This window comes from Epinephelus lanceolatus, chromosome 19 (genome assembly GCF_041903045.1).
Source record: "Epinephelus lanceolatus isolate andai-2023 chromosome 19, ASM4190304v1, whole genome shotgun sequence".
Taxonomy (NCBI): domain Eukaryota; kingdom Metazoa; phylum Chordata; class Actinopteri; order Perciformes; family Serranidae; genus Epinephelus; species Epinephelus lanceolatus.
The window spans coordinates 28,185,264-28,201,632 of NC_135752.1; the positions used below are offsets into that span (position 1 = coordinate 28,185,264).

The 16,369-nt window shown below is 40.3% G+C and overlaps 1 protein-coding gene across 1 annotated transcript; it reads right to left on the minus strand.

Moving 5' to 3' along the window:
- Positions 1–477: 477 nt before the first annotated feature.
- LOC117269353 (uncharacterized) lies at positions 478–13,218 on the minus strand. Its single transcript, XM_078161997.1, has 4 exons — positions 13,088–13,218; positions 9,961–10,692; positions 3,675–3,753; positions 478–3,148 (listed from the first exon to the last, which is right to left on the minus strand). Exons 1-4 carry the CDS (start codon positions 13,119–13,121, stop codon positions 3,067–3,069), a joined length of 927 nt encoding a protein of 308 aa, XP_078018123.1. The 5' UTR covers positions 13,122–13,218; the 3' UTR covers positions 478–3,066.
- Between the last annotated feature and the right edge of the window lie 3,151 nt (positions 13,219–16,369).

Below are 16,369 nucleotides of genomic sequence, written 5' to 3' on the forward strand. Positions count from 1 at the left end.
GAAGGACTGAATATGGGAGGTTAGAAAAACAACGCAAGGAAGCTGGCATGGGGTGAAGTAGGGAGAGAGAAGCCGAGCGTGGGCAGGAGGGGAGGATTTCATGGGAAAGGGCTTCAGAAAGAAGAAGAATGGAAGCAGTTACGATGGGAGGGCAGTGATGACAGGACCACTATTAAAGCTTCCACTAATAAATGCTCTGCAGCCCATTGAGGATCAGAGACCAAGACATTGTGCTGAACCTTCGCATCTGTGTGTTGTCATATCATTTCAGTTGTTTCGTGTGTTTTTGAAACAGCTATCATGTTTTTGTGTTGAGATTGCAACAGAGGCTCTGAAGATCCGAAGCTTTTCTGTCCTCTGACGTCATTGTTACTTTGGTTTTGTAACTCCAGAATTTGTAATTTGATAAATCAACTTAGAGATTAATATTTTCAGCACTGCTTGTTTCCTTTACACGACCATCACAGGGACTCAGTATTCCTTTAACACTTTTATTACACAAACAATTTAACACAATCAAATCACACAATAAAATATTGTCACATTATTCTTCATCTGAACGCAAACAAATAATACTGTATCAAATACTGAAAGAGATAAAATTACAATCAGAAATGCAGCCTGGGTGAGCTGCTGAGCAAAGCAAAATCACACATAAACATGAAAAAACTTCACACTAATAACATTCAATAATAAAAATACTCACTCATAAATAGTGGTTGAAGTTGATCAGGTACGAGAGGGACGCAATTCCCTGCTCTGTTTTATTAAGGCCACATTTAATGTAAATAACATTTTCTGTTTTTCTAAGAACTCCTGTTCTCCATTTTAAAATGATTGGTGTGTTTTAGGTTCTCCACAGAGACAGGCTCAGCAGACTGGCACATGAAGAAGGAGGGGATTCAGTGTTGTGCTCAAGGACACTTCAGCAGGATGAATGCAAGGGGCTTAACCCAGGGATTGTCCTTTTAAAGGCCAGTCTCTCTCTGCCTCTGCACCATTGGGTTTGTGATATGATTCGAAAACCATTCATATTCATTTTAAAGGAATACTCTCCTCCAAATGACAGAATTTGTGGACAAAATGTTGTGTTCCTTGCGTGCCTCTGGTGAACGAAGAATCCAAAACTGGAAAAAAATCCTGATGAATCAAAGTCATAGGCGACCATGTTTCACAGCAGCAAAACTACATCAAAACATCTGTTTACAAACTCTTACACAACTCGTGCATAAGCCATGTCTCATTTATCCAGTCACATGTTCAGTACCTCCCAAAGAAACAATCCTTTCTGACAGGGAATTGAACTAAAATTGAAATGTATTTATGCTTTTTTCAAAGCCAGGCTCCATTAACAAAAACAGTAATTTTACCTCACTGAACACAGGAGGTGCTGCTCTGCTACTGCCTGGATTGGTCGTTTGTTTGTGTAATTGTGTGACTCTGGTGAATCCAAAATACCCATTTAAAACTCCAAAGTCTCACAAAAGCACAAATTTATTAACTAATCACAGCAGTAGTAGACCAACAGCTCCTGAGTTCAGTGAGGTAAAATAACAGTTTTTATCAATGGAGTTTGGCTCTGAAATGAGCAGAGAGAATATTCAACTTCACTTCCGTCCTCGTCAGAAAGGGCTGTCTGTTTGGGAAGTTCTGAGCAAACGACTGGATAAATGGGACTTGGATTATACTGCACGAGTTGTGTGAAAGTTTTGTCTGTTTTGCCCGTGACTTCAATTCATCAACAATTTTCTCCATTTTTTGGATTCTTCGTTAACCGTGGAGGTAAAGCAAAGTTTTCCCTCACAAATTCAACGTAACGCCGGATGAGCATTTGATATACAAATGGTCATTTGAAAGTTGAAGTATTCATTTGAAAGGACTGCATGTGATGTAAATCCTTGGATGGAGAATCACTCCATTTGAAAATGAATGAATGAAACCACAACCACTTTCCTCAAGTTATAGTCTCCTTTCTAGATCGTAGTTTCTGCTACTAACGCTGACGTTGCCCCTCTGTGTTGCCTAAACATGTCTGTACTACACAGCTTTCAGGACAAATCCTCAAAAGTCTTGAAAGTATTAGCACCTACTTTTCTGCTCGGAGTTGAAATGGTCCTAATTATTGGTTCTGATAAAAGTAATAGAAAAGATTCAGGATCATTTAAGATGCTTTGATGCATTTTTTCCTTTTTTTTATTCTTGTTTGTCTTTCAAAGGTTATTTCCATACCTCCACTCGCTGTCAAACCACTTGCTAAAAGTTATGTGTCATCACAGTCCTTTTCAGTGCTTTCTCAGAATTTCCATTTCCTCCAAATGGTACACCTCCTCCTTATCTACAGAATCTAAACATACATGTAAAAGCAGGTCACTTGTAGATCAGTGCTGTCTAAGCTTTGAACTTAGTCTATCCAGCTACATGAAAATCTGAACATTTATCGACTTTTGTGACAGATATTTCATCATTTCCCAGTTTAACTAAGGAAAAAGTATCTCAGCGGGTACTTAAAGGAAGAGTCCATGATAAATAAAAATATTTTGTGCCATGATGTTCATTTATATTGTTTTAACTTCATGCTTAAATTCAGGCCTTTCGTAACTTCGTATGTCACACAGTTTCCACTGCTACTTCCGGACAGCGGAAAATTGTCACTGTCATATCTTCCTCATTTATTGACATTCTTTTTACAAATTCGTAGAGTAGAATTTTGTATCCCTATTTACTGTGAAAAACATTCTGATTGAGTTCAAATAATCAGTTCAGATGATTAAGAACTGTGTCTATGCAGCCAGAGCTGTTTGCAAAGCTACCTGAGCAAAAACTGCAACTTATTGCCAAGTTAACTGTACCTATTGCAATAAAAAACAAGGCTACCTGAACAAAGATCAATAGAAACATCACATTTGTTTTGCATTTTGCAATCAAGAGATCAGGCTGCATGTCACAGTTATGAAATGTGTGACTTTTGTCACAGTACAAACACACTGATCAGAATGTCTACTTATGCAAACTGAGGACTTTCGGTTTAGGGGGTCACTTCTGGAGTCGGAGGTCAAAAGGTAAGATTCAAGGGTCATACATGGGGTTGCTGAAGTTTCCCAACGTGCTGCGTTCATTGTTTTCCAGAAGAGGGCCGTAGGATGTACGTCTGGAATGTAGAGGAAGTGAGGAAAATAGAGGGGAGAAAAGGGAAATAAATATGACATTAACTGTATTTACAGAGATCAAATAACAGTAGTCTTATTTACATAGGATAATGGGAAATAAAGACACATAAAACCACTCTTTTGGCTCATTATTCTAATAAAATTTGGTTGTGAACAGGCTTCTTCTTCTACTGCAAGAATAGTCCATGTGAATTCTGTTCACAGTGTGTTCGATTTCTTAAAAAACCCCAAACAAATTCCGTTCATCTTTATTATAGTGGCAGAAATCTCAGAGACAGATGTCTTAAACCTATCTGCAAAATATGTTTCTGCCTTTAAAGGATTGAGCCAAAACTCACTGACTGTACTCTGTGAGGCTCAGAACATTGAAATGATAAGAATAATAATAATAATTTGCAGTTCGCTCAGTATGAATTAAATCTACACGAAGTGACACTTCCCACAAACTGAATGAACAGTAACATGTTAATGCACTTCGTAAGAGATTTGTTTGAGCTCTGGACTCACCGGATCTTGTAGTGGTACAGCCCAACTAACACTAAGGTGACGATGATGATGAACACACATACAATGGCTGCAATACTTCCTGGAAAGAGGGAGAAAGAGAGAGACAATATAATATACATTGTTGATAACAAAGTTTTAGTCCTGTAATAAAGTAATGATCCATCCTAACTTTTTTTTCTTCCTTTCCACCTTCTGTACTTCATAATTTAAACCCTACATCTTCAGCTTGCTTATCACCAGTGTTGTGCAAATTCCCCTGCAGCTACATGGGTAGGTAGCATATTGTAAGTGGTATTAAAGATTAAGGGCGTGAGGGCACACGGCGTGAAAGGTACCCTGGGTGCGTTGGTTGCTGACCTTCTGGGATGATGTGTCAAGTTCTTCCTGTTATACACATTGTCTTTTTAAAACAAGAACCAGCCGCGTATCATGCCAGCGTTAAAGGATAACTTTTTCTTTGGTTACTGGCGTCGCAAGTCACTGCCCAAGCGCTGAATTTCGATGGCTTTGGAGTGAGACTGGGCTCACCAGACTGCACACTGCACTGCCTCTTTTGTTGAGGCTGGCCCTGATCAGACAAGGCTGCTATTGCATTGCTGAAAGATACTTCCTCTTCCATTTGCATTCCTCCAACAACACAGGGTACAGGGATGCTAGCTAACATCTAGTCAATTACTTCATGACAAACCTTAATGTTAGAAAGTAGGTGAAGCTACAGTTTGTTCACAGTGGTGCTCAATGAAAAGTGAGGTGATCACCAAAATCATTATGATCGATCCTCTGGGAACCAAGCATGTCTGGCTCATGGCAATCCATTGAATGTTTTTTGACATATTTCACTCTGAACTGAAATGGATTGATCGACTGACCAATAGAAACACTGACGTTGCCATCCATGGAGCCATGACATTAGAAAAATCTGGTTTCAAAATGAATTTGAGACTTAAAACCGTGTTTATGCAATCCAGAGGTTTCATGAGGTTATGCCATCATCTAAGCACTCATAGTTCCCTGATTGGTATTTCGCTGGCCTCAACTGATTATACTTTGTGACTGATTTCAGTCGTCACATGGTAAATCTCTAACTCTGTATCAGGTAAGACATGATGGCTACTTTGTCTTACAATGTACCATGACCTTAAGATAATTCTTTTCCAGCAGGCAACTCTGACCTTTGAGCTTGAGCAATAATGAGTAATCTCATTGAGGTAAACTGTATCAAGCACATTGCTGAAGATCTGTTTGTTTGTGTGAGATGGTACTGAGGGCCAGACAAATATTCAGACAGCTGCCACACCCCAAATCACTGTTTTATCCAGGAGCAGAATTCAATCATTAAACACTATCTTGGGGAACTCCCAACATTTCCCTTTAAGGTCAAAATTTACGTCACTCAGCTGATAGACCACCAATAATGAGTTTCAACAGTGAGCTGGGAGGACATTTTAAGGATCTGGGGGCTCTGTTTGATTTTTGTCTGTTTACTGTAGACAGTCAGTCCTCAACTCATCATAGAACAAAGCTGTCTGATCTTTGAACACACTTGGTGTTGGGTGGGTGGAGTGTAAGATAGGTTTCGGCAACACAATCAAGGAGATGGAAACTGAAAATTCATTCCTATTCCAAATGACACCGAAACCAACTGCTTACAAGCGACATCAGAAAAGAAATATTTCATGATAAACTTTTGCATCTGAAAAAATAGCTAGCATGTGTTCTTATGGCACAATTTCTCACAAAGATTCCTTCTATTTTTCAAAATCTGGAGGTGATGTATTCTTCCAGAATCTGAGGATCACTCAAGCAGCTGTGACAACCTCTGTATTTATCACAATAAGCCATGTTTTTGTACATTCTGTAGTTCTGTTTGGTCCCCCATAAGGCATGACCTTGGTGATATAGGCACTATCATACCCTATTTTCCAGTCTCTGAGTCCAGTTTGCCAGCATTTTAGGCTTTTACAGGCCAATACAAAACAATGCAAGATGCTGTGAGCTCCTAAATTTAAATCAGTGAGACCAGTCAAAGGTGACACCCTGGAGGTCTAGGTGTTAGGTCAAGGCCGCGACCATGGACCACAATGTCTCAGCTATTTTTCCATCGTCATCATGTCTCTACTGTCACTGTCAAATAAAGGTATAAAACGGGCAATAATAACGTTTCAAAATGTGACCAGAGATCAGAAATCTTTCTCAATATGCATAACAAAATAAGAGTCAACAGCCATGTAGCTCTATGAGGCTGGTATTGAGTACAGTGGTGCTTTGAGCTGAATGCTAACATCACAAGCTAAAATTTTTAGTGACAATGCCTACATGCTGATGTTTAGCAGGCACAATGTTTACAGTGTTCATGATATCAAGGCCATAACACGACGTGTACAACCCCACATTGGCGGTGGCTAGACACTCAGAGATGCTTGAGAATGCATCATCTTGCCAGGCTTTATGACACTGTCCTATTGCCAGCCTCGCCACTCCTTAAACACATTTTTTCCCCCACTTGCTTGTACATCCCCGTGCCTGACCTGTAGCCTCAGGAGTCATGCTGTCAGAATGGATGAGGAGAGACTAGTTGTTAAGGTCTAGAAATATCCTCAAGCTGTATGACCCATAATCCCATCATTATAAAAATATCTGTACCAAATTTCATGAAAACACACCCAATAGTTGATGATATATTTCATTAAAAACCAAAATGTCAATCTCATGGTGATGCCCGAAGACAAGTCAGGGGATCAGAGTCCTACACCACTGGTCTACTCTTCTAGAAAGCTTCCAGAAATCCAAAGAGCTCAGGCACTTTACCTTAAATTTAGTTGGAGGAACCATGGTATAAAGTTACTTTCCTTAAAGTTTCTGCTCCAGGGGTGTGCACTGATTCAGGACCAGAAACCATTGCTGTTTAAATTTTGGTCAGTCTAATTTGCCTAATTTTCATGGTTCTACAGATGTGATGGGAACGCAAACAGAAACTTTTAGTTTTGGCCCTTTGGTTCTGCTAAAGTGTACACCTGCAGAGAACTATTCACAGATTTACTTTCTGACTTAAGTTTCTGGGGCTATTCCTGGACACTGGGTGACTCATAGTACTTAACACATTTAATGGGACACCTAGCCTAGAAACAGTCAAGTTCAAAAACCGCCGCCCTGAAGAGACACCATAAAAGTTGTGAGTCAGATGCATTATCAGATTCAGTGGTTGCTAATGACGGGAAAGAAGTTCTTTCCTCATTTCTGCCTTTGAGGGACAGAGTTCAAACTACAGGACAACACCTAAAATATGGAGTTGCTGGGGCGTCAGTGCTTGGCTAAAGAGCACGTACACAGGGTTAATACATACTGTAAGAGGTAGTAAGAATCAATAGATCTGTAAGGGGTATATAAGCTGTCTTTGCAAAGATGAAGGGAATATGAAAAAACAGACCAGAATATAGAACATAGCTGAATATATAGCTTGAAAAACAAAGAAAACTCACAGAATTTGTGTATGTCAAGCTTTTAAATTTTCCATGCCAGGGTTGCCTGTATAAGTCGTAGCATTTACTAACAGATCTATAATGAGTGACTTATGCTGCCACAATGAACGAAATGGTGGCAATGACTGCAGGTCATGAAAAATCAGGTCAGTGGTTGAACAGTTGTGTGAATGATAAAACACGTAGGGAAAGAATTGGCAGACAGCCTTTTCTCTTCAAAGGGCTGCAGTTCGTTTTCACTCATTCAACTATAAAGCCTCAACTGCAAAGTAAATAAGGAAGTGTAAGAGGAAAATGTTGTGTTCACATATTAACCACAAATTGACACAGTACTGAAGGAGGTCAAGGAGGAGGAACGGATAATCTGATGCATGGACTCTGCGTGCGTCTGTAATCAGAGAAGTGTGATCACCTGTGGTTTTTGTGAAGTGTAGTTGTGTGTTAGACAAATGTAAGAGTTTGACACATTCAGAGACACATTCTAACACCAGAAACAGGTGGTTTTGGGAGATAACACGCAGTTTACTGGCAACATATGTTGACTATGCCATCATAAAGATGTTAAGTAACTGGCCCAACAAAGGCTGTCAATGATGCACAGCTGGTGTTGGTTTGTAAAGTTGAGTCCAGTGATAAACAGCGAGCCTGCATTCAGACAAAAATGACACAAAGTGGAAATCCTTGATCTAATTAATTTTCCAGCCCAGTCAGCAGAAGAAAGGTGAAGGGGATGGTGGATGGCGTAACAGCTGGGCGAAACACCTGCCAAGCTGCAGACCGCTGTGTCAAATCAACAAACAGCAACACAGGTTTTTCATCACTACACTATCAGCAGCTTTTTAGTCACTAAACGTGGGTGTTTTTCCACTGCAGATATTGCCGCGTGAAATGGTTGTTTTTTACAGAGCCATCTCTGCGTTTGCTGCTGGGATAGTGCCACAAAAACAGGTCTCTCTTTTTTTAGCCCCACTAAAACTGGGTATTTTAACCCAAAACGCAGTCTCAGAACATGAGACATGTTTTGACTTCTCCCACTACATAACACCATACAAATGTAATTTGCTGTTTGTAGACCTGTACAGTGCCAACATTTATTCCAATGGGGTTTTATTTTCTCACCAGTACCTGTAGCTACACAAATACAGCCCCTTGTGTTTTTAATGCATTCTTTTTATGGTCTGAAAGGAACCATAACAACCAAAGTTCATGATACGACCCCATAACAAGCCTGCCCAATTTAGTATGGGATGAGTGATGAGTGATTTGTTGGAAAGTTCATAGTTTAACGCTTCTTTTTGGTCCAAGTATAATGCCAGCATGTGACCAGTAAAGAAATAAAAACATATTTGATCCTGAACAATGATGTGTAGAAGGTTTTTGTTTTCTTTTCTGGAGTCAATCATTTCACAAAAATCTTTTCACATAGGTGACACCCTATTCTGCTTTGTTTTTTTCTGCATTTTGCCAATTTTATGAGCTGTTTTTTACTGCACTTCCTTCAAATTACAGTTATTCACCAGTAATTTGATGTATTATTTCCTATAATTTACCAATTTGAATTTCTGAACTGATTATTCTGACCCCTGACTTTTCCTCTAGCACTACAATGAGATTAATATTTATAGTTATGAGCAAAGTATCTTTACAACTTTTGGATGATTTGCCATGAAATTTGCTACATATATTCACGGTCCCTAGAGGATGAATTCTAGAGGCAACAGCAGGTCAAAGTTTTCACTTACTCTGAAATATATCTTTGTAGCTGTGTATCCATTAAATTGTCAAGTCAGTTACAAGTGAACCTTTGACAAGTTGTAAAAAAGAAATGCAAATACAAAACATCTCCATCAACTGGTCTGGAGCAAATAAACTGCTTTGCAAAGTGTAGTTTTGTCTGAAGTTGCGAACCAGAAACAGAACAAATCGCCTTGGCCACCTAACCCATCTATGGGAGAAATACTGAGAGGTCTTCAGAAATTTGTTTCAATTTTGCAAGTTTTAAAAGTTCTTTGAATGAAAGCTAGTACTGACCATGTTTTATGTTGTTCGGAGATGGAGACAAACAAATGCACTGATTCTAATACGGGAAGACATCAACAGCAGAAACGCGTCAATAGGCATGTGACTTCAATTTTCGCTCCATCAAAACTTATTCAGCAGAGGTGTTTTCATACTCCATCAACTCCTTTTCAATAAAGGCAAAACCCACCTTTAGCAGCTGTTGAAAGAATTTTGGAGCAGTTGAGGAAGTTGTATTAAATTTTGCTGTTTCCATACAGCTTTTCTAATCTGATACTTCAAAATGTGCATAAAAATATGTTTATGGAAACACAACTTAGGGTGTAGCCTATATGTGCTTAATGGCTTGGCACAAAATTTGATGTAGACGTTCATGATCCCCACAGAGTGAATCCTGACAATGTTGATGATCCTTTGACTTTTCCTCTCGTGCCGCCCGGTGAGTGACATTTTTTGCTGTTACTGAAATATCTTAAATATTGGATGAATTATCTCGAAATCTAGTACAGACCCTCATGGTCCCCAGAAGTTAATTTTGATGTGAGCATTTAGCTCAAACTACCACACTGCCAGTGTAGCTCCACACAGCTGCTAGCATGGCTGTCTTCTTTCTATAGATTTGTATTAGTATAAAAATGTAACTTAAAAGAGGGCTATTACAGAGTTTGAAATAAATATTGAATGAGAATATAATTTGTTGTGTATAAACCTGTTGCACAACATATTTTACATTGTTTTTACACAGTTAGAGCAAATATAAAAACAAAGAACTTTTCGTTGCTGTGTACCTGAGCTCAGAGCCTTGGACTCGTGTCCTTCGTCTACCAGTGTGGTGGTTTTGGTGATGGTGGTGGTGGTGATACTACTAGTTGTGATGGGGGGTTGGGGTTTGGCGGTGGTGCTGGTGAGTTGTGTAGTGCGGCCGGTGGTGCCAGGGCCGGTGGTGCTGGTGCCGGTGGTGCCGGTGAGTTGTGTAGTGCGGCCGGTGGTGCCAGGGCCGGTGGTGCTGGTGCCGGTGGTGCCAGGGCCGGTGGTGCCAGTGCCAGGGCCGGTGGTGCCAGTGCCAGGGCTGGTGGTGCCGGTGCCAGGGCCGGTGGTGCCAGTGCCAGGGCCGGTGGTGCCGGTGCCAGGGCCGGTGCTATTGGTGCTAGTCTCCTGGGTGCTATTTGTGGTAGATGGAGGTGATGGGGATGAGGAAGAAGATGAAGAGGACGTGGACAAGGTTTGTACTGTTCGTGGCGTTGTCGAGTTTGGAGTGTTTATCTCAGCGGTGACATTCGGTGGAGTGGAAGCTGTACCGCTGATGGAAGAAGTTGTATTGGTTGAATTTTCAGTTGCTGCGGCAGGTTGTGTAGTTGATGAATTCACAGTTGTGGGTGAGGAAATGATGGTGGTCAGTGTGGTCCCAAGGCTCGGTGGAGTGGTGGGAAGGAGGTTATTTGTTGGGGAGGGTGATGGAGAAAATGTTGGGACGGTTGAATTTGCTGAGTGTGCTGTTACTGCACCGCACAACAGTAGACCTGCAATTTAAGGAAAAAGACTGTATGAATGACATCTCTGCAGCAACATATTTCAACATGTATAAGAAACACCAGCTATTGTTGTTGTTGTTATGGCCCCACAGTCTGTGAGGACACCACAGTGGAATGATTACTATCTAAATCAATGTATTTTACACATTCAGTTCTAATCCTGATGATGCCGTCAATATGAGTCCCCCAACTCGACACATTCTCACTCCGACCTCATCACATATTGATGTGCATGGACTTTCCACGTCCACATATGACGTGACTGTTGACATTCTGGGACACTCTGACAAGTTCTGCCTGTTACATGCATTGTTTTCTTTCAAGATACACTTCTGTTTTCACAGGAAATTTACCGTTTACATACAGTCTCTTTCAAAATAAACACACTACATTGGTTTCCTTCAACAACAAACACACATGGTTAGGTTTAGGCAACAAAAGCAAGTGGTTAGGTTTGGGAAAAAAGCAGAAGGTTTAGCTTTAGAATCTTATGGTACACAAACAATGCTGTATCCATCCATCCATCCATCCATCCATCCATCCATCCATCCATATTTAATTTTCTTTAGATTTTTCTTATTGTCAACAAATCCCATGAAAAGACAAAAATGATTATGTCAATGTAAACACTCATTAGACTACCAAATATGTATTAATGCACTGCTGAAAACAGTCCCAACAGTGGGCAGCATGGTGGTGCAGTGGTTAGTATTGTCGCCTCAGAGCAAGAGGGTTCCTGATTCTAACCCAGGGTGGGTTTTTTTTGTGTGGAGTTTGCATGTTCCTCCCATGTCAGCGAGGGTTTTCTCCAGGTACTCCGGCTTCCTCCCACAATCCAAAGACATGCACGTTAATTGGTAATGATCACAGCGCTGACACATGCAGACAACCCTTCACGTATATTTACGACTATGGCCAATTTAGAGCCTCTCGCCCAGTGTCAGCTGGGATAGGCTCCAACCCCTCTGAGACCCCCAACAGGATATGCTTTTATGGAAAATGAATGAATATTCCTAGTATAATCATGTATACATGGCATACAGTAAAAAAAATTTAATGTTTCTATCTTTTTCTTATTGTCAACAAATCCCAGGAAAAGACAAAAACACCAGTGAGTTGATTCTGCTGCCGTAAACACCCACCAGACCACTAAATGTGTATTAATCCACTGCTGAAAATAATCCCCAGCAAATGTAGAATTTCTTCCTTTTGAGTTCTGTTTGTTAAAAACTACAGTGACCAGCTGTTTAGAAAATTACTGAACCTTTAAGAAAATAAAATTATATATTTGTGAGTTTTTATAAAGATTTCTTTGATCTTTTATGGGGGAGTTGCTGACCATAATAAAAAATATAGCACAATGCCAGCCTTGTCCTTTAACAGTGCATTGTGTTTAGGTATTTTAGCCGCTGGGATTTTGACAACAACATTCAACATCCAACATTCAACTCAACAACTTTAGAGGCTCACAGCACAATCATGACAGAACTGTTCTTTGGAACAGGGCTGTGTAGTTCTTTAGAAGGAGACTAGAGTTTTGTCATCTGTGTTTTAACAAACAGGAAGTCGGGGCAGAGACCAGGTATGATGCACTTAAGATTTCCCGCCTGCTAAGTACTCTGGTTAGTCATTGGTGTTTTAAATGTAGTCTTTGTTTTTATATAGAAAGATAAGAGAGAGTCACATCACAACTCTACTGGAAATAAGTGACGTTTTGTCAGTGTCATCCCATGACAGAAAGTCAGGAATACTCTAACTGATAACACATTATCTTGTGATGTAAGACCTGCATTACTACCCAAAGATTTCAAAACAGCAGTGTTTCCTCACAGAGTTGAGGATAAAAAAATATTTCCTTCATGTGAGCTTAAGTGCCTCCTACACAGAATTGTTTAATCATCACAAAGTTGTTTAGTTATGAAGAGTGGAAATATCTAATGTACTTTCTCACGTGTTAGATTATATGGGAACTCCCATTAGTGAGAGCCTTTTTTCCACTTAAAAAATAACTTGTTATGGCATCTTACAACCAGTGAAACAGGCTGTTCTCAAGAGATGCTGCGACTTGAATTGTGAAAATGTCTTGAAATAAGTCTGACGTAGTGTAGACAGGAAATTATCTCATCCAAACATCCACTTAAATAAAATGTGGACATATTTTTTGTTCCATGGGTTTAGAGCCATATCAGATCAAACATTTTTACACTGGAGCCTGAATATTAAACAGAGTTCACATGGTAGTAGAGGTGGCTTGTCAACTTTTAACATAGTAAAATATGATCATCCTCATATCACGACTTGCACAAGACACTGAACACATACATCAGATTTTCAGGGTAGTTACCACATCAGAAAACATGCACTGATGTCAGAATGTACTCACATGTTGTCAGAGTTTGCAGGCTGATCCTCATCATTGTGCTCTTGTCACTGTATATCTCCGCAAACACTTGTGTAGCTGCAGCTCTGTGCTCTGTGCTCCCTGTGGACGGCTGTAGTGTGTGTGGCTGCTTGTGACTGGAGGTGACTGGTTATAAGAGCCTGGGGGCGAGGCTACATGATGACTGAGTCATGTTTAAAAAAAGAGCGGCCTGGTCATAGTATGAAGCTGTTGTAGCCTGATAAAAACTGAAGACCACAGGAAGTTGAGTTGTAAGTGGCAAACTATATTAGTAGTATATTTATAGAATGATATAAAGTGTGATGTCAATCTTGTCTTGCTTTAAAGTTAAGTATCTGTGAGTTTATTGAAGCATATTAATAGTGTTCAGTATGGTTTCACAAATATTTCTATAGGTGCTTATAATGTGCTATACAACAAGTAAAATAATTGCAATAAAATGTATCATCAAATACAGCTCTTTTCTATATGCATACATATATGGTCTGTTTTTAATATTTATTCTGTTCTTTTTTAAATATGTTGTTTCATGTGATTGATTAAATTATAAAATCAGTAATACTGTACTTCTGTCATGTGCACTACACGCCAGCAGAGTGCAGCACATACACAGAGAATGTGACTTCCCAACCAGGAACGAGATTTTAAACATAAAAAGCATCACAACTCACAGCTGAAAGCAGAACGAGTCCTTGAAATGCAATAAACATCGATAAAAGTATGAATGAATTAATGATCTGTTTAACTGTTTTACACCAAAATAGATCACAATACTGCTCTGGCCAGAGTCACTTCAGGCAGTGTTGGTTGGAGCTGCAGTTGCAATACGAAGTGGGAGGAGTGTAAATATAAAGAATGCAAATATAAAAGTTTAAGAAAGCAAAAAAAAAAGGTGCAAATCCAAAATATATACAGTATAATTAGGCTAAACACTATGGATCATAAAAATGTACAGACTGCAGTTAACAGGGAGACGACACACTCCATCCATCCATCCATCCATCCATCCATCCATCCGCTCAACCGAAGTCGGGTCATGGGGGCAACAGGCCAAGCAAAATAACCATACCCCTCTCTCCCCAGCAACACTTTCCAGCTCCTCCTGGGGGACCCTGAGGCGTTCCCAGGCCAGATGAGATATGTAATCCCTCCAGCGTGTTCTGGGTCTGCCCCAGGGCCTCCTACCAGTGGGACATGCCAGGAACTACTCCAATGGGAGGCACCCAGGAAGCATCCTGATCAGATGCCCATACCACCTCAGCTGACCCCATTTGACGCAAAGGAGCAGCGGCTCTACTCCGAGCTCCCTCCAGATGTCCGAGATCTCTAAGGCTGAGCCCAACCACCCTGGTGAGGAAACTCATTTTGGCAGCTAGAATCTGCAAACTCACGCTTTCCATCATTACCCAGAGCTCATGACCATTGGCGAGGGTTGGGACGTAGTTTGACCAGTAAATCAAAAGTTTTGCCTTCCGGGTCAGTTCTCGCTACACAACAATCCGGCACATTGTCAGCATCACTGCAGATGCTGCGCCAAACCATCTCACACTCCAAGAAAGGACACACTGAAAGACTAAAATATTAATGCACATTCTGATGATCATTTTCTGCAAAACGTTTTGGGGACAATGTTTGGATTCAGAAATGAGAAGAAATCCAAAAGGATCCACACCTCTGAGCTTCCTCCAGACATTCACATCAGCTGGACATATTTGGGATTTGAACTTTTGGTCTGACAGTGCAAAGCATTTAAGGATGTCACCTTCATCTCTGATAAACTGTACCACAAATTTTTTTACTGTTTACTGATGTTTTATAGACTCAGTTGTTGATTGCAGCAATAATTCAGCCTCCTCTGAATGACTCTCTGTCTCTGCTGATGTTAACACTATCAGAAACAGAAATCATCAGAAATATTTACACACTAATAGCATTACTTAGAAACAGCTCAGTCTTATATCCTGTTATCTGTTAGCAACATCTTATCAAATTAAAGTTTACAAATGTGAAAGTGTTCCCCAGAAATGCACAGAGTGTAAATATCATCTTTAATCGTGGCTGGATAACTGAATGGGCCTATCGGGCATGGGCCCAGGGGCCCAAAGTGTCAGGGGCCTCCTTGGCCTTCACCTGCAGAAGTCACTAAAATGAACACAACCAGAAAAATGCTCAAAATGACAAACCACAAACAGATGCACAAAACTGAAAATAACACAAAATAACTACAAAGAAGAACTCAATGTTACATTTTATGAAATGTATTAGAAAAATGTTTTAAACTCAGCAATTAATTTCGAATGCTGTGTGAGCACTATGAGATCAAAGCAGCAATAGGTTGGTAAATGTCAGTAAATAGACCCTTTTACTGGTGGTAAACAGTACAATGTTTTTTGGTAAGTAGGGCAAAGCTGGAGGCAAAACAATTTGACTGGCCAGCCCATATGCTCTCACTCAGTGAATGGATGATTTGACAGGATTGCTGAAGGTGGGATGGCCGGCTTTGTGGTTAATCACTATGCCAGCCTCACAAAAGAGGACGACACTCTGCTATCAAAGCTAACGCTAGCTAGTGCACTAAAAAGTTGGCGTTGCGGAGAAATCCAGTATTCCTCCTAATACCACCCCATGTTTTGATAAGGTGGACATGATAATACAGTTAACGTTATTCATCCCTACAACAGTAAATACTTTTTTCCTAACCTGATATAAAGTGTGCATTTTTGTTGACAGGCAGCTGGTAGGGCCTGTGCAACAAAATATAAATTTTGAGTCATGACTTCCTCTATTCAGGCTCCCAATAACACAACAAGACAACATTGTAAGACTCCTGTGGTGGAGAGTCATGTTTTGCCTCTAACAAATTGATGTCACTGACATCAGCTGAGTTTTGAGCCGTAATTTGGTGGTAAATAAGCAGCCGTATGTCTGACTGTGATTGTGGAGCTGTTGAATGGATTTGTGGAGTGTTTTAGTTGCAGTGGTGGCTATTAGCAGCTAGCTCTGTGTGTGCCAATAAACTGCAGCAGAGCGAGCAGCTGCCAGACTTTACATCTGCTGATCCCCAAAGGACTCCACTCAGACTTGGAAGAGTGGTGGAGTTTTCTCTGACAGAGCAACAAATCCAGTATTAACCACTGACTCTGTGAGGGGTAATTTTTCCGTTTCTTAAAAGTGAGATTGATAAGTCAGAGTTTACAGTGTACTCAAGTACAAAGTAAGCTGTCTAGTTGTCTCAGGTTAGTTATTTATGGTCTCAAAGTTTAG